The 22,517-nt window shown below is 43.7% G+C and overlaps 1 protein-coding gene and 1 long non-coding RNA gene across 2 annotated transcripts; one reads left to right on the forward strand and one right to left on the reverse strand.

Moving 5' to 3' along the window:
* The first annotated feature begins 6,700 nt into the window (after positions 1–6,700).
* Positions 6,701–7,174, forward strand: LOC139814911 (uncharacterized). The gene has a single exon (XM_071781432.1). The coding sequence runs from the start codon at positions 6,701–6,703 to the stop codon at positions 7,172–7,174; it is 474 nt and encodes a 157-aa protein (XP_071637533.1).
* Positions 7,175–20,194: 13,020 nt separating this feature from the next.
* On the reverse strand, positions 20,195–21,742 carry LOC139814777 (uncharacterized). Its single transcript, XR_011732596.1, has 2 exons — positions 21,505–21,742; positions 20,195–21,249 (listed from the first exon to the last, which is right to left on the reverse strand). It is a non-coding gene; the product is annotated as an uncharacterized lncRNA (long non-coding RNA).
* Between the last annotated feature and the right edge of the window lie 775 nt (positions 21,743–22,517).

The following is a 22,517-nucleotide window of genomic DNA, read 5'->3' on the forward strand; positions in this document are numbered from 1 at the left end:
AAGCTTCCTTATTTTTTAATCTTTTTCATTTTTTTAGAGCTTTTTTGAAATCGGTTTTATTAAAAAAATTTTTTTTTTAATTTATACTTCTTTAGTGCGTTATTCAATTGATACGAATAAAAAATAATAATTTATTATTTGCTTGTAATTATTAAGTATGCATAATTTCCTTACTGTTCCGAACCCTGATGTTCTAACACGATGTTTTATGTACTAAAACTTTCCGGAGCAAGGATTGCTCTACAGTGAAAACCGCATCCATACAGTTTCAGAAAAAATTGTAGACATATCCACATACATCATACTCGCCGAATTGAGAACCTCCTTTTTGAGAGAGAAGTCGGTTAAAAATAATATATTTAATAATATATTTATATTTAATTTTTTATTGATCATTTTCATGAAATTAAATTTTACACGTGACTGTTATGTCACATAGAAATTGATATATAAATCTATTTAAAAAAATTGAAGAAACAATTAAAATTTTAAAAATTGCTCAAAAATTTAAAAAAATATAGAACTGACTTAAAAAAAACCTAAAAAGTAAAAAAAAATTAAAAAAAATAAAAAAACTATATTTTTTACTTTTTAGAGCTTTTTTGAAGTCGGTTCTATTAAAAATTTTTTTTTTATTTTATACTTTTTTAGTGCTTTATTTATTTAATATAATTGAAAAATAATATATAATTTTTTTTAAATATTATATATCTTTCTTCTTTTTTCTGCACTTTTTCAATCAGTATCTCCAATATTTTTGCAATATTTTAACCATACAGAATAATTCCACCTGTTTTTGTTACATATAAAATTTTATTGCATTGTCTCGTATATTCCCCTTTGGTTTTAGTCTGTGTAATTCCTTACCTGTTGTCGTAATTATCCCACCTTTAGTCATTCCTCTTATAATTTTAAAAATTAATGGTGTGTAATTCCATTTATCTTTACTTAAGCTGCGATCCATTTAACATTACAAATGCTCTTCGAAGTATTCCTCTTCTCTTTTCTTTCAATGAAGAAAAACGAAGAAGATGAAGAAAGCTTCAAAGCATTTGTAGCATCAAATGGACCATAGCCTTAACATCTCGTTCCTAATCTTCTACTTTTCTTAACGTTTGACATTTGATAACTGTACTTATGTAATATTAAATATGTACATACATACATATACATACATACATCTATACAGGTGTTTCGTGTTTCCTAATAAGTGGGAAGTATTGTAGTGGTAGATTCAGGACACGAAAACAATGAAAAAACATAAACATATTATATGTCCTATTTGACCTTATTTCCGAGTTATGACCATTTCTGTGCTCCAGTATTTAATTTACAGCTGCTTACATTCGTAGGAAGTGTTTGAAATGGTCATATTTGGTTTGTATTTGTAAACAGTACTCAATATCTGCAGAATATTTCCCGACCTTGTTGATTTTATACATTCTATTAAGTAAATGCAAGTAAATTATTAAATGCTTCTAGTAAGAAAATAACGTTTCTAAACTCTTAACGAACTCTCGCAAACGCGCACGTAAACGTCAAACAAACATTCATGAAGATTCTTCTTATTTTAACTTCTTATTTTTGCTAGGAAAATAATTCCCGAATGAGTTAACGTATCAACCTCTGGTTTGAGCCAAAATTTGTTTTATTTTATGCTCTTTCTAACGATATACAATGTAAGAGGTTCCATTTGAAATTTTTAAGGATTTGGAGTTTCCTTACGGCAATTCCTTGAAGAAACGACTCCCAATCCCTTTAAATGAGTTGCCCCTCGAAATGATCAAACACGTATTTCGATGTTTTTCATAATTTTAAGCCATTTCTGAAATATAGATGGTGGACACTTTTTGTTTGCAGACTCTGTATATGTATATACATATACATATATACAGGATATGTTATTTTAAATACCCCAAACAAATATCTCGAAAAATATGGAAGATACGAGAAAACGTTTCAGACAAATGTAAGATATCAAGGGGCACAAATAAATCAATCATTGATGAAATCAATTTTCGAAAAAATCGAATCTTTAAGGTCACATTAAAGGTCATCTCCATTTTTTAAAATGGAAATTGTATGATTCTTTTATAGTATAATTCTTCTCATTATTCTACATATAAAAATTTTAGTTAGAGTTATAATTAAGGTATTCCTTTCACGGAGGAGCGTATTTTGTAGGCGCTTAAGCAGGGTCTCAGCAAACTCTTGTACATTGCATTAAACTTATATAAAATCAAGTTATAATTGATTATGTTTAATTATAAGAAAAAAGTAAAAATATTATGTGTATTTAGAAATTTTTCATTTTTCGGTCAATTTTACTGTCAGAACAATATGGCAACGCTGCGCTTTTCAGGGCGCCAATTGTACTCCCTCGTGGTGGAACGCCTTGGCGTGGCGAGGGGGCTCCCCGTTCGGATCCGACGGGCCATGACCGGAGACTTCTGTTCACAGAAGTCATCGCGGTGGCCTGTTGGTAAGGTGCGGGGTCCAAGATTCCACCCTTCCTGCCACCGGACCATGTCCGGAGAGGCGGGAAGAACGGGAGCCCGGCGACTCCCTTAGGGACGGGCCTTCGGGCCGGTCCCAATTGCCGGTAGGGGTTGGCGGCCCTGACTTCAATCGCCCGGTCGGCCGGGACCGTTAGGAGGGAGTTTCTACTCCTCCCGCCGGCCTAGAGGAAGGAAAACCTCGATAAAAAACCGTGGGGTGGGTCTCGAATCGCTCGACCATTGCACGCCGGTGCTCCGGCGGGTCGGGGGATTCGGACCCGTCATGGGGGGAGCGGGCCTCTCTCGTCCATTGCACGCTGGTGCTCCGGCGGGGCGGGAGAGGTTTCGCTGGGGTCTCTTTGGGGATCCAGGGTGGGAGGTCCTCACCTCCGAGGCGGGCAGGGATGTCGTCTCGCTGAGGAGGTGGGATGACCCTCGTCTCGTTACCCATTGCACGCCGGTGCTCCGGCAGGGGAGACGGGGGTAACCCTCTTTCAGGAGTCCCTGTACGTGGTGCAGGGACGACCGGAGGGGAGGCCCGTGTTGGAGACTCGCACACCAGGGACGTGGTCCCACGGTGTCTCCAACACGGAGGGCAGTCCCGAGCCGCTCCGACGTATTCGGAGGCCGGGGTCGGGCTGCCTGGGTGGGAGACCCGTCGGGCCGCTGGGACATACTCCCAGGTCGGGGCCGGCGGGTCTGGTCGCCGGACGTAAGGGCCGATGACGCGCGGATGTGCCCGTTGGTGGCGTCGGCGGTGAGGCCTTGTTCTTCCTCTCTTCTCGCGCGCGACGGGGGCCGGGATCGAGTTCGCTCGGCCGGTGCTGGGATCGAGCCTCGGCTCGGCCGGCTCCCCTCGTCGTGCGTGGGTGGGGGGGGGTGGGGTCTCAGGCGTCGGCGTTGATCGGCGGGCGTGGCCTCACGGGTCGGGGGCGGCTTCCTGGAAACCTCCGGGGAGGCGTCCTCGATACGGGTTTGGCGAACCCGGGGATACCCGAGCTCGGGCAGGCTGGGCTCGTTAGCCGTGGTGGGCAACCAGCCTAGGGGAAGGATACCCCGAAGTGAAACCACCAAAAAGTTTCATGAAAAGTATGTCGACGAAGAAGAAAAACTCCCTGGGGTCGGGTCCCAGGGGTCGGCGTGTCGGCGGGGGTACTGTCCCGGCCCCCCCCCCCCACGTCGTCAACAAGCAACGGGCTGCCCGTGGTGTTGCCGGCGAGCACCACGGGGGAACATGTGATCGCTGATGGTGGGAAGCTCAGCGCCATTCCTAGGGTCGTTGTGAGAAAGCTCACAAGCCTGAAGTGCGCCAAAGAGAAAGCCACCTTGAGTCAGTCTCAGGGTAAGATCCCTGGACCTCAGGGTGCGAACTCCTCTAAGAGTGGAACCGGATCGGGTCACGTCAGCACAATTGCTGACCTGATTAGAAAGAAACGCGAGACGGATAGCCTGGCGGAGAGGGCTGACGACTTCCTCGCCAGGGATGTCCTCGCAGATGTCCGGACAACGAGTCTTCCGGAAAATGACGACGTCGACATGGCGTCAGTATTATCGACTGACTGCGAATTGAATCAACAATCGGGGAGGACCAGCCAGGCATCGTCGGTCACCCACAGCTCCAGGATCCCCACCAAGATACAAGATGGAGAGGGGGGGGCGGGGGTGGCCGACCACCACAGGGGCCTATGAAGAGAAGAAGGTAAGGCTGGCCAAGAGGGAACTGGAGAAGATCCAAAGGCAGATCAGGGATCTTCAGGATCCTTCCGTGGCTCCCGATCTGAGTAGGAGCCGCAAGGCCAGAGAGAAGAAACTCCTCGAGGAGTTGAGAATGGCTCCCTCGGCGGAGTTGCCCAATAAAATCATCGAGGCGGTCCGCGTCGTGGACAAGGTGTGCGCCACGGCACAGAGGATCAAGGGTACCGATCAAAAGGGCCTAAAAGAGGCTGCAGCCACCATCACCGCTGCAATCACCCATATGATCAAACGAACGGGACCGGACACTGTGGCAGCCAACGAGGTTATGTTTGACGAGCTTCGTGTGGAAGTGGCTGCTCTTCGAGAAGAGAACGCGCGGCTTCGGGAACAAATGAACGAGCTCAGGGAATCCCGAAGCAAGGCACTAAGTGTTCCGAGTGGAAACAACACAGCGAGGATCGATTCGGAGAACAGTGGCTTCGATCAGGATATTGGACACAAGATCCAAACCAGGAGGAGGAAAAACAAAAAAGTAATCATCCCTGATTCTTCGGGGGAGGAGTCTGGTGACTCATACATCGCCGAGACCGACGAAGGTCGCGACAAAGTAAGGTCTGAGGAAAATCGTCTAAGGATTTTAGACGAAATTAGACGGGAAGGTATGCCCCCAGTAACGAGACCGTCATTGAGGGGGATAGGCCCCATGGTGCTCGAGAAGGAGGTTTTGCCGTGCGGCCCCACTGAAGAAAACTCTATGGAGGCCAGGATTCGCGACGCCCTGTCGGGCCAGATGCAGGAGTTGTTCAGGCAATTTACAGCCAGCCTAGCGACGATGCCTGGGCGGACGGTAGATCCAATGCCCCAAAAAGATAGAGGGGCTGGTGCGCTAAAGTCCAAAATGGATGGGGGCGCATCGGCAACTCCTGGCAAGGACAAACAGAACATCGGAGAAAAAAGAGGCGACAAGAAGACGAACTCAAGTTCAGTCTCAACCTCTAAAGCGAAGGCATCAACCGGTGGCCCCGGTAACACCGATAAAGCGGCAACTCCGGTTCTGACACCCCCAAAGCCCAAGGCCGATGCGGAGGCCCAACCTAACAGTTGGGCAACCGTGGTCAAACGGGGCAAGAAGGGCCGAGGCGGAAGCGAGCCCGTCGCTAGTCCGAAAGCTAAGGACAAGAGCACCCCTCTTAAAGGGGGGCCACCGAAGAAGAAGAGACCGAACTTGGCCGCGGCTCAACCAACAGCCAGTACCAAAGCGGTCAAGACAGGCCTTAAGAGTCCACCGCGTAACGCGGCAGTCACCATCACTTGCGCAGATGGTGACTATGACTCTGTGATGAAAGAGGCAACACAAAAAATTACCCTCCAAGAGATGGGTATTAGTGGCGGCCTTAAGCCGCGCAGAGCACAAACCGGGGCACTCCTGATGGAGATCCCCGGCCAGGACGGGGCTGAGAAAGCCGACAAACTGGCGGCAAGTCTGACAGCTTTGTTCGCGGGTAGACCCGAGATAAGAATTGCCAGGCCGTGCAAGACGCGAGAGTTCCGTATTCTGGACCTCGCGGATTCGGCGACACCCGCCGAAATCGCGGAGTCCATCGCCAGGGTAGGGAAATGTCAATCCGGCCAGATTCAGGTCGGGGAATTGCGGAGAGGGCCACTCGGTCTCCGAACCGCTTGGATTCGATGCCCAATCGCAGCGGCAAATAATATCCTGAAGGAGGGACACATTGTCATTGGGTGGTTCAAGGCCCGTGTTCAGGCCTTGGAAACCAGGCCATTGCAATGTTACCGCTGCCTAGAGCCTGGACACGTTCGAACACAGTGCACGGCGGCGGAAGACCGCAGTTCAAAATGTTACAGGTGCGGCGAACCTGGACATTTGGCAAAGGGGTGCGCAAACAAACCGCGATGCCTGGTGTGCGCTGACCGTGGTCAACCCGCGAATCACCGGGTAGGCAGCAAAGCGTGCCCCTCTTCGAGGAAGAAATCCAGACCCGGAAGGGCGCTTAATCCCCCGAGGGCGAGATCTCAATGCGCTGCGGAGGATGGGGGTGAGATGGAGGTGGAGGCTCTCTCCGCACCGTCCACCAGTGTACCCACAATTGTGAGTACCGAAAAGACCAATATTGTGGTCCCGAGGAGAGTCCCCAAAAAACGGGCTGCTCAGGATGACACGGTGGGTCCCGCGAAGGGCCAGGACGACGAAGAAAATAGGCCCAAGGCCCAGAGGCGTAAAAAGGAGAAAGCCTCTATCGCTCCGTGTGAAAAGGCTCTGCCTCAGGAACAAACATCCAACGAGGTAGCTCAAGCCGTAACAAACTGGGACACGGCTGAGCCAATTGCTCCGATGGAGGCTGTGGAAATAGTGGCCCAACCTACCGTCGAGCAATCACGTGGAGAGGGAGTGGAGGCTCCGGAAGTAGCATCCACAAATGACCCATAAGGTCTTACAGGGCAATATAAACCACTGCAGGTCTTCGCAGGATGTTTTTCTGCATACGATGGCGGAGACCTGCAGTGGCCTGGGGATTATAGCCGAGCCGTACTGGGTGCCGCCCAATCACCCGTGCTGGGCGGTCAGCCGGTGCGGTAGAGCTGCGATAACGTGGCGAGTCACGGACGAGCCTGTCCCTTGCTCTCGTCTGGAGAGCGGGGACGGGTTCGTCGCTGCGAGATGGGGGCTGGTGGTCGTGGTGGGAGTTTACATCCCTCCAGCTCGATCACTGGATATCCCAGGTTTCGAGGCAATCTTGGACAACCTGAGGGATTGTCTCGTGAGATACCTGCCTCGCGAAGAGGTTCTGTTGGCCGGGGACTTCAATGCGAAAGCAACGCTTTGGGGTTCCCCGGCCACGGACAGGAGAAGAGCTATTCTCCTTGACTGGGCGGCGGGCCTGGGGATGGTGTGCGTAAACACCGGCGCGGTGCAGACCTGCGTGCGGCAGACGGGGGGGTCCATCGTGGACCTCACGTAGGCTTCCCCCCCTGTCGCGCGCCGTGTTCGGGATTGGAGGGTGGCCGTGGAGCTGGAGACACTGTCGGACCATCAGTGGATCCAGATGAGTCTCCCGGTCACCACTTCGGCGATCCGGGCTCGCCGCCGGGAGATAAATGAGAGATTCCCGAGGTGGGCACTCCGCAAGTTGGACGCGGATATGCTCAGGGCCTCGCTAAGGGTGTCTCTGTGGTCGGACGACCTCGTGGTCCAATCGGATATGGACATTGACGAGGCAGTCGCCTGGATAGGGGACGCGATGACTCGAGCGTGCGACGCGTCCAGGCCACACCCGAGGAAACACGCGTACTGGTGGACAGAGGAGATTGGCGAGCTTAGGCGCTCCTCTGTCCACGCCAGACGAGTCTGGCTGCGCGCGAGGCGCAGGAGAGATCCCCTGCGCCTTGAGGAGGCGGGAGAGGAGTACCGTTCCGCCAAACGAGCCCTCTCCCGAGCTATCCGGGCTGCCAAGGACCGTGCCTGGAAGGAACTTTTGGAGGAAACGCACCGGGAGCCTTGGGGGCGCCCGTACAAAATGGTTCTCAATAAGTTGAGAGCCTGGGCGCCCCCGGCGACAGAGGGCATGGACCTCGAGTTCCTCGAGAGGGTGGTGGACACCCTCTTCCCGGACGATCCCGGGGAGAGGGTGAACGGTGGTCCGCCCCCCCCCCTCTCCCGTGGGGGAATGGAGCGAGGAGCTCGAGATCACCATGGAGGAAATGAGGTCCGCAGCCAAAGGAAAGCTGCGGGCCGGGAAGGCTCCCGGTCCCGATGGGATTCACGGAAGGGCATGGGCTTTGGCTACGGGGGAGGCGGCGGAGCATTTGAGAAAAATCTTCAACAAATGTCTCAAGGAAGGCCGCTTCCCCCGAGCCTGGAAGACCGCGAGGTTGGTTCTCCTCCCGAAGGCTGGCAAACCGGCCGATGAGCCCTCCGGGTATAGACCAATCTGCTTGCTGGACGAGGCTGGAAAGCTGTTGGAGCGAATCATCGCCGGCAGACTCGTCCGGCACCTGTCCCGGACTGGTCCGGACCTATCGCCGGACCAGTACGGCTTCCGGGAGGGCAAGTCTACGGTTGACGCGATTCTGCGCATCCGTGCCCTCTCGGAGGCCGCAGTAAGGGACGGCAGGGCGGTGTTGGGCGTGTCTTTTGACATAGCCAACGCCTTCAACTCCCTGCCGTGGTGGGTCATCAGGGAGGCACTCCTTTATCACGGGGTGCCCGACTATCTGGTGGCCACACTGTACGATTATCTCCGGGACAGGAGATTGGTCTACACCGACAAGTTCGGTGTAGTGAGGGTGAGGCTGATCGTGCGAGGGGTTCCATAGGGATCCGTATTGGGTCCGCTCCTGTGGAACCTCGGCTACGACGCCGTCCTTCGCGCCGCCCTCCCTCCGAATTGTTGCTAGGAGGTTTCGCCGACGACACAACTCTGAGGGTCGGGGGCGACACATGGGAGGAGACCATCAGAGTCGCCAACGTCGCTGTGGCAAGGGTGGTGGCTGAAATCAAGAGACTAGGGCTGAGGGTGGCTCCCCAGAAAACTCAGGCGGTCTTTTTCTACGACCGCCGACTGGGGAAGCCGCCCAAAGCCCACATCAACGTGGAGGGAGTCCGAGTCCCCGTGGAGGCGAGCATGAAGGTGCTCGGCCTCCACCTGGATGGAACCTGGAGCTTCGGCGAGCATTTCGCTCGCTTGACTCCCAGGGCATTGAGCGTGTCAAACAACCTAGCGAGGCTGATGCCCAATCTGGGAGGGGCGAGCGGTCGGGCTCGCCGGCTCTACGCGACCGTCGTGCAGTCAGTCGTACTGTACGGTGCACCCGTGTGGGCTGACGAGGCGGAGAAGACCGCGCACATCAGGGCAAAACTCCGTAGAGTTCAACGCACGGTCGCCCAGCGCGTCTCGAGGTGTTACCGTACAGCAGTGCTGCGATTTCGAGCCCCGGCACGCACGCGAATTTCCCCCTCCACTACGCACACAAATGACGCTCGGTCTATCGGTGTGTCGGCAGCGCTCGGCCGTTCCGAGCGAGAGGGAGAATATCACTCCCTCCTTGTCGCTCTCACACAGCTCGCGCAATCGACGAATGTTTTTACGCTGGAAATGCTTTCTCGGTATCTCGGAAAAAAATTGTAGTAAAAAATTATATAAAAGTATATTTTCGTTAACAAATATATTTATAGAAATACTATATTTTTATATATTATTTATTTATACGTCCAATAACGTGATATATATGTATACATATACATATACGTGTTCCAGAGGATATTAAACTAAATAAGAAAGTTATATACATATGTATTGTATAATTTATAACTTCTTTATTTGTTTCAATATCCTCAATTGTATACCATTCAAATAAATTCTAGTAAGGAATAATTTTCTCATATAAAAATTGTACTACAGTTAAACGCATTGTAATAGAAGGAGCCCACTATTGAGAAATTTAAGGAAGCATTTTAAAGCTCACAATTTAATAAGTAGGATAGGTAGTTACCTCTATTAAGCTGGACCTCCCACCAGCGCAAATCAAGTTCGCACTAGGTCAAAAATTTAGTGCTATTTAGGTGCTAATTAAGTGCCCTAGTCCGAATTTTGGTGCTTGAACCGTTTAGCAGGAAATCGCGTAAAAAATGGGGGGGTCCAGCTTGCCATTAAGCTGGACCCCCCCATATCAGAAAATGGTCCTATAGAGAAGACAAGTATACTATAATTTAGTGCTAATTAAGTGCTAATTAAGTGCTCTAAAATAACGATAAAATATTGACAGATGTATAATATTTATTTAAATATACCACTATATATTGAACACAGTACCGTCGCGGTCGACACAAACACCTAAAAAATTTGCTGCATATTCGTTACTAATGATTATAGTATTAAAATTATATTATTAATTATAGTATTAATATTAAAATAATTCTCAGACATTGTACTTTAAAAGAATATCACGATTCGAATTTAGTGCTAGCTGCATATAGTGTTGAAATTAATTAATTAATCAATAGAGCGCGCGCTTCGCGATTAATTAATTAATTTCAACACTATATGCAGCTAGCACTAAATTCGAATCGTGATATTCTTTTAAAGTACAATGTCTGAAAATTATTTTAATATTAATACTATAATTAATAATATAATTTTAATACTATAATCATTAGTAACGAATATGCAGCAAATTTTTTAGGTGTTTGTGTCGACCGCGACGGTACTGTGTTCAATATATAGTGGTATATTTAAATAAATATTATACATCTGTCAATATTTTATCGTTATTTTAGAGCACTTAATTAGCACTTAATTAGCACTAAATTATAGTATACTTGTCTTCTCTATAGGACCATTTTCTGATATGGGGGGGTCCAGCTTAATGGCAAGCTGGACCCCCCATTTTTTACGCGATTTCCTGCTAAACGGTTCGAGCACCAAAATTCGGACTAGGGCACTTAATTAGCACCTAAATAGCACTAAATTTTTGACCTAGTGCGAACTTGATTTGCGCTGGTGGGAGGTCCAGCTTAATAGAGGTAACTACCTATCTTACTTATTAAATTGTGAGCTTTAAAATGCTTCCTTAAATTTCTCAATAGTGGGCTCCTTCTATTACAATGCGTTTAACTGTAGTACAATTTTTATATGAGAAAATTATTCCTTACTAGAATTTATTTGAATGGTATACAATTGAGGATATTGAAACAAATAAAGAAGTTATAAATTATACAATACATATGTATATAACTTTCTTATTTAGTTTAATATCCTCTGGAACACGTATATGTATATGATATATATCACGTATATGATATATATGTATACATATATATCACGTTATTGGACGTATAAATAAATAATATATAAAAATATAGTATTTCTATAAATATATTTGTTAACGAAAATATACTTTTATATAATTTTTTACTACAATTTTTTTCCGAGATACCGAGAAAGCATTTCTAGCGTAAAAACATTCGTCGATCGCGCGAGCTGTGTGAGAGCGACAAGGAGGGAGTGATATTCTCCCTCTCGCTCGGAACGGCCGAGCGCTGCCGACACACCGATAGACCGAGCGTCATTTGTGTGCGTAGTGGAGGGGGAAATTCGCGTGCGTGCCGGGGCTCGAAATCGCAGCACTGCCGTACAGTTTCGCACGACGCCGCGACACTGCTGGCGGGGATCCCCCCGCTGGAGCTCGCGGCGAGGCAGCGCGCCGAGGTGTACAGGCGCGTTGCCGAGCTGAAGGCGGGCGCGGGGGGAGCACCAATCCCTGAAAAAACGCGTGGAGCCATAAGGCTCCGGGAAACGTCGGTCCTCATCGGCAAATGGCAGGATTATCTTGCCAACGCCGAATGGGGACTGAGGACTGTCGAAGCCATCCGGCCCTGCTTGCCAGACTGGCTCAACAGCGGGGGGGGGGGAATCGGACTGACGTATCATTCGGTGCAGGTGCTGACCGGGCACGGATGCTTCGGAAGGTACCTGTGCCGAATAGGGAAGGAAGCCACCACCCGTTGCCACCATTGCGACGGGGAGGAGGACACGGCGCAGCACACGCTGGAGGTTTGTCCGGCGTGGGAAGAGCAGCGCCGTGTCCTCAAGGGGGAGGTCGGCAACGACCTCTCCCTCCCGGCCATCGTGGCGGAGATGGTCGGGAACGAATCGGGATGGCGGGCATTCTTGGCCTTTTGCGGCCAAGTAATGACCGCCAAGGAGGTGGCGGAGCGGATCCGGAGCAAAACCCCTGAGTGTCGACGAGTCCGTTCCGATCTAGGCCAATGACCGACCGAGGGGATATGGTGGGGGTCCCGCTTGGGCGGTGGGACTTCCCGTGCCCTGCCCTTTACCGGTCGGTCGCTCCCGTCGTGAGCAAACGATGGGAGAACAATGTCACCTTCTGGCGACAAGCGAGGTCACGCACCTCTGTACCGTTCTCCCCGACTGGGGAACGGTGCGGAGGAAGGGAGGCTCGGCACCCCGGCTGGGATTCCGGGTGTCGAGCCCAGCCTCCCACAACAAAGGGAGAGGACGGCGGGGGTGGGTGGTGTCCACATCCCCGCCGTACAATTGGAGTTAGGATCCGGTAAAGTCAGGATCATAGGATCGGAGGCCTTTCACACAGGTCACGCGCAGGAGGGCGCCCGGAAGTAATTATCAATAGTTCCCGGGCGTCCTCCAGCAATGCGCGGAGAAGGACACCCTTGGGGTTTTAGTGGGTAGGCTGCGGCGAGTGCGAGGTTCACAGCCCGGCTCCCGTAGAATCCCACACTCCCCCTGTCCTCTCCCAGGAGGGCAGGGGGGTCTTCCCCCTCGAACACCAGAGGGGGCTGCCGGGCCACATACCGGGCCTGATTTCGGTCAGGTTCGGGAACCCGGCAGTAGAAGATTTCCCCAAGTAAAAAAAAAAAAAAAAAAAAGGCGCCGATTGTAAAATGTGAATTTGATAACAAAAGTGTCAATGTAAGTGTCAATTTCATTAATCAAAGAATATTGTGACATTTTTTTTTATCAAAGAGAGATTTTACAATAATAATGAGTGATAAGAAACATAAAGTGAGGAGTAATGTGGGCAAAAATAAGGGACAATTTGTGAAAATAAAAGTTGATAATAAACCGTACGTGATGAACTGAAGTGTGACATGAGCGCACAGCTTGCAGCGTTGCCAAATAATTCCTTGAAAGTCGCCATTAAAAATATTCATCTATAAACCACATTTCAAGTCAACTTTTAACATAAATATTTTGTTTAAATATTCGGTGACTCTGTATTTTTATCGGCACTATCGAAAGTATAGAGTTTAGCGAATATGTAGTGCAGTTAATATTTAACATCTTAAAATATTTGATAAACAAATTATTACATTGAAATGTGGAAAATAGACTATTTCGATAACGTCACATATAAAATATCGAATTTTCAAAGTTATAATTCTTTTTTATATGTTCGGTAATGTGGTTTAATTTTTTTCTGGCGTAAAGATATGCATTTTAACTTTCTCGTACCAAAAAATCAGTTAATTCTTAAGACTTTAATGTCATGAAAGGAATACCTTAACAAATTAATAGTTTACATATGTATTTATATATTTATATATAAGGTGTGCTATTTTAAATGCCCCAGGCAAATATCTCGAAAAATACGAAAGATATAAAAAAACGTTTTAGACAAAAGATGCATCAAAGAGAACAAATATCGATAAAACCAATTTTCAAATAAATCAATTTTTTAAGGTCACATAAAGGTCATCGCCATTTTTTTCATAATATGATTTTTCTAATTATTCTACATATAAAAGTAGTAAGATAGTTGTAAAGAAATTAATAGTTTACAAGATAGTTCATATTTTATTCTGGCACATTTTGGCGAAATATAAAGTACCTCATAAACTATTCATTTTTTAGTAACTGTACCTTTAACACTTTTATGTACAGAATAATAAAATAAATCAATTGGTGTAAAAAATTGTTGCTTAGCAAAAAAATTATGTAATTTGGAATATGCAACCACGTCTTTCTTGAAAATAAGTAACAATGTGTTTTCTTTGACACCAACTGATAAAAATGTTACAAGAAATAAAAAAATGCTAGTATGTTTATTCTATACATTCTTAGCTATACTATAATTTTATAAAGAAAGTGAAAGTATTTACTATAATTATGTTATTCCTTATAAACAAATATACTAAAACCTTATAAACAACATACTAAAAAGTTACATATGGATGCATCCAAAACATTTTTTATTATACGGTAACTCTGGTATTTTTACGCCACGAGGGGTTTTACGCCGCAGATGTCAGAAAAAATAGAAAGAATGAAGTTACTTGCTCGCAATTATTCTTTTATGTGCCTTTATGCCATATTAGTATTGTGTTGTAATTTCAGTTCTTTATTGTTAATATTAACGAAACTGTCGTGATTTGAATTGATTTCTCACCGTAGTAAGAAGCGCGATCTTGTGTTACGACCTACGTAAAATAATTACTGTAGGAAATGTAAAAAGTTTAATGGTTATTTCATGATACATAAGTGTAGAGGGATAGTAAATGATGGAATACAGCAAAATACAAGTGCATAACTCTTGTATTTTTTGTTTACCTTAATATCTTGTATATCCCTCCTGTGTTTAGGATATACGGCAAGTTAGCATGCGGGATTTAGGCCATAGTACGGATACTTTGTAAAACTCGAAATATCCTGTGTTCTTTTTTCTTCTCTTTTTAGATCGTATAACAATAATAATCTTTAATGCACCTATCGTTCTCCTATTTTCTTTTTAAAATTTTTTAGTCTTATAATTTGTTTATCATTCTTATATTTTAATAAACTTCTTACACACATTTTATAACTTATTGTGACATTTTATTGCCTTATTTATAAACATTATTTGTAACTTTTTATAAGGCCTACATTTTACCCATGAATGTCATATAATCCACCCTTGTAGGATATATGGCAAAAATGCAAGTGTTTCTAAGTTTTTTTTTTATTAAATACAAAAAATCAATATTTTATATTTCTAGTAGTAGACAGTATAAAGTTTTTATTAGTATAATTCATTTGCCTTAAGCATAGTAAATAGTACTCGATAAATTAAGTTTCCCTTAGTTGTGGCATATATACCGGAGTTACCCTATTATATGTTTTTGTAAACAGATTGAAATCAAACTGCAAGTAAATTATTCATTATTATCTAACGCCTTTAACGTTCAGCATCGACTCGTTATCTGTTATTAGTTTAGAGAAATTAACAATTTGTCACTTTTTCCCCCTTTCTCTTACAAAATATATGTACTATGTGTATTATAGGTACAACTAATAATAAAAGTTTTGATCTTTTTAATTCTAACAATAATATTAATTAATAGTAATAGAAAACATAAATACAGAGTACTCTAAAAGTTAAATATGTAGTATAACAGCACTCTCTCCAATTCCTTCGAAATTTTTAAATTTTAAACAAATTCGTCGCTCATTATATAATTATAATTAATACACTTAAAATATCACAATGTCGGCAAGTAAGGAAATGATAATTGAAATAATAGTTTATGGATATACGTTTATGGATATACATTTATGGATATACATTTATGGATATACATTTATTTCCTAACTCGTCCTCTCCCGCCGCTTTACCTTTTTTTAGCCCTATCAGCACTCTCTCTACCTCTTCCCATCCTTTCCCCTCTCTTTTCACTACTTCCCCCTCCGATCCCTGCTCTTCCTCCACTCCTTCTCCTAACCTTCGTTTGTATTCCGTTTCTTCTAACATCTCCCTTAAGTATTCATCTCACTCCTCTATTGTTATCTCCTTATTAATTTCTACTCTTCTTCTCCTTTTCTTCTTTATTACTTCCCACACCTACTTCTCTGTTCTCGCTTCTCTTACCACTTCCAGCAGATTTCTCTTTTTTTCCTTTTTCCTCTCACACATTTCCTTATACTCCTTCTTTCTTCTCTTATAATATTTTTTATATTTTTTTCCTCTTTTCCAGTCTCTCAATAACTTTTCTACCTTCTTCTTCTTTTTCCTACAGTCCCCATCCCACCATCCTCCCTTTCCTTCTGCCCCTTTTTTTACTCTTCTCATACTTTCTTTCATATTAATTCTTTTTGTCAACTTTTCGATCTCTTTATCTATTGCCCCCCCTACCTATTTCTACCTCCTGCGTTCTTCTTCTAAACTCCTATTTTGCCTCTTCCGACCAGTCCGTCTTTTCCACCCACCTCTCTTCCTCCGCTATTGTCCCTCTCCTCTCACCACCACCCCCTTTGTCCACCCGTACTGCTACTGATTGGTGATCCGAATCTACCTCACACCCCACCTCCAATCTTGTCACTCTTTCCCAAACCTTCCTATCTTCTTTCGCGTAATTGATCACTGTTTCCCCTCTTTTTCCTGTAAATTCACCCCTCCTTCTCATCTCCCTCCTTTGCTCCATTCATAATTCCCCACCCTTCCTCTTCAACCCATCTAATTAGCCCTTCTCTCTGCCTATTTATTATTTTATCTTTCGATTTTCTTTCAACTCCCTCTTCTCCATCCTCCAGCGCTTCTTTCTCCCCTGTTCTCGCATTGAATTCGCCCCCCATTATCCATCTCTCCTCTCTCCCTTCCTCCTCCTTCACCGATTTTATCTTACACATTATCATAAGTTGCCGCTTACGTAAACTATTGCCAATCTCCATTTCTCCTTCTTCCATCTTACTTTTCTAATCATTAAACCCTCCTCCTTTATCCATTCTTCTTCCCCTTCTAACCTCTTTCTGACTCCCATCATTATCCCACCTATTGCTCTTCCTCTTCTTCCAACTCTTTCTTTCTTTACACCCTGTATCCTCCAGTTGAACTCCTTTGGCACGTTATTCTTCATCTTCTCCCATTCCTCCCCTATTTCAGCCATGTTTCCACCAACCCCACGACATCCCACTTTTTTATCCTTTCCTAAAACCCTTCCTGTTTTTCCTTCACTCCCGCTACATCCCAAAAGCCTATCTTTGGGCTTCCTTTCTGTTCCTTCCCCTCCTCCTCCCTACTGCATTCCTTTCTTCCCCCTCCCCCTCTTTTTCCTCTCTTTCACTCCTTTTTACTTTCCACACTCTACTCTCTCTGACTCCTTTCCCCCTTCCCCTCAGCCTCACCACATCTCTTCCTCCCTAACTCCCCCTCTCCTCCCTCTTCTCTCCGCCCTCCCATCCCATCGTTTCTCCTCCCTCCTCACTACCTTTCCATTTCATTTTTCCGTCTCCCTCTCTTCTACTCTTTCCCTTCTCCTCTGTTCCTCTTTCTTTCCCCTCCTTTTTCTTGCTCCTCTCTCTCATTTCCCCTTTCATCTATCAGGACTTTTTTTCCTCATCCCAACTCCACCTCTTCCCCACTATCCAAATCTTTCCGTACTTTACCTAATCACTCTTTCTATTCCTTCTCTCCTTCTCAGCTATCCTCTCCAGGCTCCATTGCATTTTTCTTTGATCTTTCCTTCAAGGTCATGTCATTCTCTATTCTTTTCATCCTCCCTTTTAACACATTCTTCTTCTGCATTACCTCTCTTTTTCTTACTCTATCTTTTAACCTAACTAAAACCATATTCTCTTTCCCCGTCTTTTTTCCTATCTCTTTTACCTCTTTTATTCCTTCCTCCTCCCCCATCTCTAGCCATAGCTTCTTTACTGCTTTCTTTCGTTTTCTCTCCTCTACCTCCACCCCTTTAACTACTACACTCCTCCTTCTGTCTCTCTCTTCTAACTCTCTCTACCTCTCTAACTCTCTTACCTTCGCTTCCATTACTTTACCTCTTTTTCCTATCTCCCACTTTCCTTCCTCTTCTACTTCTCCCTGCCCTTCCTTCCTCCCATCTCTCCATCTCTTAACTAATAAATTTATATATTAGTTAACTTCTTTATATACACTACCGCTCATTAATTTCAATATACCTCTATATTTGTTAATTTCTCTGTGTTCGAGAAGTCGAACATGTGCCGAGCGCGCCTGACAAATGCGCGCCCGGCCAACACGCGCTTATCAGATTTCGCGGCTCGCCGCGGCGAGTCGCCGGCTCACATACACTTACTCGCGTTTAAAGTACGCTCGAGTAGCAATTTAAGGCGAGCTGCGCACAGACCAGTATCGAATCCTACCGCTATACTTTACGATCTCGTGTCGAGGAAGCGTTGAGAGAGTCGAAACCTAACTATTTTGTAGCGTCGAGTGAGATTCTCTCTCTCTCCTCCGCGCAGTAGTAGTCGAGCGTCGAGAGACTTCTCCTCCGCTCATTGCACTCCTTTGGAGCCATCGTGGAGACCGCGACCCCCTCCAAGCCGGACGCCCCCTCCGGGCCCGGCACTGTGAAAGCGGAGGCGCGGAGTGGCCCCACTCCAACAGCGACCAGAAGGAAGAGGTGCCGAACCAGGACGCGGAGCCAGAGACGAAGGAAACGTCTCTCCTACCCGCCAGCACCGCAGGGGCGGCGCGCAAACCGAGCAAAGCCCGCGAAACCGAGACCTCAGGAGCGGCACGCGAAGGGGGCGGAGCCCGCTAAACCGGTGTCGCAGGAGCGGCACCAGGAGACACCGGCTCTTGCGAAACCTCGCTTTTCCCACCGGCCAGTGGTGCAGGAGCGACAGGTGATACGACGGGAGCCTGACAAGGGCCAGGCGATACGTCCGTGGAAGCTCATTCCACTGGAGCTCCCGGAGGTGCGCTGCACCAGGCCTGCCGGACTGACCCTCCCGAAACGAGATTGCCGCATTTCTCGACCACCGGCCCTCCACCTGATCCGCGTCAAGGAGACGCGAACCACGGCAAGTCAAACGGCGCTCACGCGAGCTCTCCTAGCTCCGTCATCTCCACTGGACCCGCCGGACCAACCAACCGATAAGCCACCTCTCACTCCGGGCTCTAAACTCGACCCAAACAATAACGAGGTCCCCTCTAAGCCCCGTGCAATGAAGGCCATCCGCCAACTTATGTTGTAAACAGTGCATTAGCACTTGCATTCTTTTCAACCGCATAAACCAACACAACACGAAATGTATATACAGGGTGTCCGAAAAATCGCCTACTCCACTTCGGGAGGTAATTCGGGACCCAAAAACAAGCAAAAAAGTTCATACAAACATAGGTCCGGAAATGAGCCGTTTCCGAGTTATAGCCACTTTTATGTTCAAAAATTGTAATTTAGAATCCGCTTAGCATCCCTCTTTCTTAATTATTTCTTAAATTAAAAATTTTTATTTTTAAATATTTTTAATTTTTTAATTTTAATTTTTTTATTTTTTTTTTCAATTTTTCAATATTTGTAAATACGATTACATTATTTTTAAAAGAAATCAGTTGTTTTCACGGCTATTCAAAATCAGTTGTTTTCACGCCTATTCAAAATCAGTAAGTAAATCACGGCTTTTCAATAAGTTTCAAATTATTATTTAACAACACCTTACTTTTAGGTTGTATCTAATCTTTTCGTATTCATCAATGGATCGTTTAAGTTTTAATGAATTAGCTGATATGCATCTTATGTATGGTCTTGCTCAAAGTAATGCTCCCAAGGCAAGAAGATTATACATCCAGTCTTTTCCAAATCGAGATGTACCGGGAATAGCGTCTTTTCGAAATGTAGACGGAAACTTGAGAGAATTTGGTAATTGTAATTAAAAAAAATTGAAAATAAAAATTTATTGAACATAAAAGTGGCTATAACTTGGAAACGGCTCATTTCCGGACCTATGTTTGTATGAACTTTTTTGCTTGTTTTTGGGTCCCGAATCACCTCCCGAAGTGGAGTAGGCGATTTTTTGGACACCCTGTATAAGCATACAGAATATATATTGTTTGTTACCACATCTTGACTCTCTGACTCTCCGCCACTGCCCTGATCCCTACTGCGACTCCACGATATCGAACACTCTGTAAAGGATGAACATGATACATGTGTTTTGTACAGAAATGAATACATTTGCTGTTATAAACACTTTCAACATTTGCATGTATTGCATTTTTATATATTATTTATATAAAAATGCGATGCATGCAAGTGAAATGTTTATAACAATAAGTGCATTCATTTCTGTGCAAAACACGTATCATGATGTTCATCCTTTACAGAGAAATCAACGAATCTGTTATATTGAAATTAATGAGCGGTAGTGTATATAAAGAAGTTAACTAATATATAAATTTAAATATATAACCAATATAATAAATATTTTTATAATATATTATACCTTTCTCTATATTGTTCCTTCTCTTGTCCTTCTTTCTTCTTCTTCTATCTCTATATCTTTCTCTCGTCTTAAAATACTTTTTATTTTTTTATAAACAGCTTAAGGTATCGATACAATAAATAATACTATAAAAGCTACATTTGGATGGTACGGTAATAATTTACACATCCTACCTCTATAATTATGTTAAAATCATAATAGCGTAATGAAAACGATTCATAGGAATAAATGTGATAGTATTTATGAAATAAAATTAAGTATGAAATATACATTTAAGAAATATTACTTTAATGATTATATTATCTTACGCGTTATTAACATTTCATACAGGCGAAGCAAATAGATGCTATGATATACAGGATACCTTTAAGCAATTGTTTCATTTTCTAACATTTTTCAGATATACTGTAATATAATCGTATATAATCGTATAATCGTCATATTTTTTTTTACACAGGAAAACTAACGCAAAATTATTCGGACATTGTCACTACTAAAATTAAAAAATCAGATGATATGTACATATTTTTAATTCACATATCTCTCATTTACTACCGATCACCATTTCATAACGATACATTTGCAACGAAATAGATACGCCAGTACCCAAAACGTATATCTGCAATCTAAACACAAGTTTTTATATTTTGGAAACGATACAAGTGTCTTAAAATGCTTTTTACTTGTTTCTAAGCAGCATAAAATATCGATACTATCCGAATAGTATAAAAGCTACATTTGGATGGAACGATAACAATTTAGACACCCTACCTCTATAATTATTTTAAAATCTGATATACTGTAATATAATCGTCATATTTTTTTTACACAGAAATACTAACGCAAATTATTCGGACATTGTCACTAAAAAATTAGATGAAGATAGTTTGTAATCATACAAAGATACTGTTTAGGTAATGTAGACATCTTTTTAATTCACAACATATCTCTCATTTACTACCGATCATCATTTCATAATGATGCATTTGCAACGAAATAGCTACGTCAGCAACATTCGAGACCATCGACTGGAAAAAGCATTCCTCTTTGTCTATTCGTTGTGACGGATAAAATCGTATAATTTCAGCACTCAGCAGTGGATTCACTTCAATTGATGCGATTTTAAGACAGAGCTCAATTCAAAGAATCCTCGTTGTTACTAAATATGCTTACAAGGCCTGTGAATAGCGCTAATTTCCCTGCCATGCGCATATCTTTCTTTTTCGTGGCTGTATCCTGATTAGGCATCATCTTGTCCGCAATATGCTTATAGACTTTTCCATTCAGCATTAACGTAAAAAATAAAAAAGCCGTCGTACCATCTGAAATCGTTATATATAATTGTCTCGGTATTATAATCAATTTTATAATAAGTGTTTTCTCTCCGATAGCATAAACAAAATTAATTTTAGGAAATTAAAATTATTTTATCTTTTTCTGAAAGTAGAATAAAAAACGAAACTAAAAATCAAGTTCTTTTCAAATAATAGACAACTTGAATTAATTATAATTAATGTTTATAAGAACAATTTTATATTACTATTAAAAGGAATGTTTAGAGCACTGATTATACTTACATTTCCTGGTTAGCGTTTATTTTATGACATGTTGTATTTTCCAAATTTTACTTCCAAAACACAGAAAATACCTTCCAGCCTGTGATGACACCACGTATACGCCAACTAACCTGCACGGTATCGTTTTCAGAATGCATTGTGATCTTTAGGATGTCAAGCTTGACGTGTGCAAACTTCATATGATCAATGAACCTTAATAGTATCAATTGCTTCGCATAACTCACAAGTCCCCTGCAATATTTTTTAAGCATATTATGAGAAAATGGAAATACTTAATGCTAAAAACTCTCAATTGCTTTTAGGCCAGTCATATTAGACTAATTTAGGGGGGTAACCTTCCAATCACTCTTTTCAGGTTGCAACCACCATGAATTGCTTTGATTTAAGGTGCTGTAAGTGGGAGTAATTTTGCTTCGCAATGCGCATGCGCATTAAAAAGTTATTAACAATATTATCAACAAAAAACGCGATTTTTTTTATTTTTTCTCATATATCTCGAAAACTAAGCAAGATAGGGTAACTAACTATACGTACCTTTTTTGTAGAGCGTAAAATTATCTACAATAATGATCTGAACATTTATTGTCAAGTCAGTCGTTTAGATTGCACGCGCCGTCAAAGTCCGAGACTCGGATCTCGAAAACCCTCGATTTCATCGTTTTTTTTATGTTGCGTCGGTGATTTTTTTCAGTCATTTAAAATGGAATTAAAAATTCCCAAAAAATCACACATCATCTGAGAACTACAAAGAATACTTTTCAGGGTGTAACCGATTTTTTAGACCTTTTTTCTTTAGTTTGTAGCTATGTAAGCAAAAAATTTTCATTTTTTGGACTACTCTTAGTTTTTCGCTGTTTTCAGGCCTTAGAATTTATTTGAGACGAATTTTATCGTATGCATCTTATTGTGGACGAAATTTGCAACAAAAAAGGACCCTTGTATTTTTTTCGTACGACGAACGCTGATTTTTTTATTGACGCGCAAAGTTATCCAATATTGCGTACAGGTCGGAT

Source organism: Temnothorax longispinosus, chromosome 6 (assembly GCF_030848805.1).
Source record: "Temnothorax longispinosus isolate EJ_2023e chromosome 6, Tlon_JGU_v1, whole genome shotgun sequence".
In the NCBI taxonomy this organism is placed as follows: domain Eukaryota; kingdom Metazoa; phylum Arthropoda; class Insecta; order Hymenoptera; family Formicidae; genus Temnothorax; species Temnothorax longispinosus.

Coding starts and splice junctions, on each gene's coding strand:
- LOC139814911 (XM_071781432.1), top strand. CDS start 6,701: ATGGCGGAGACCTGCAGTGGCCTGGGGATTATAGCCGAGCCGTACTGG.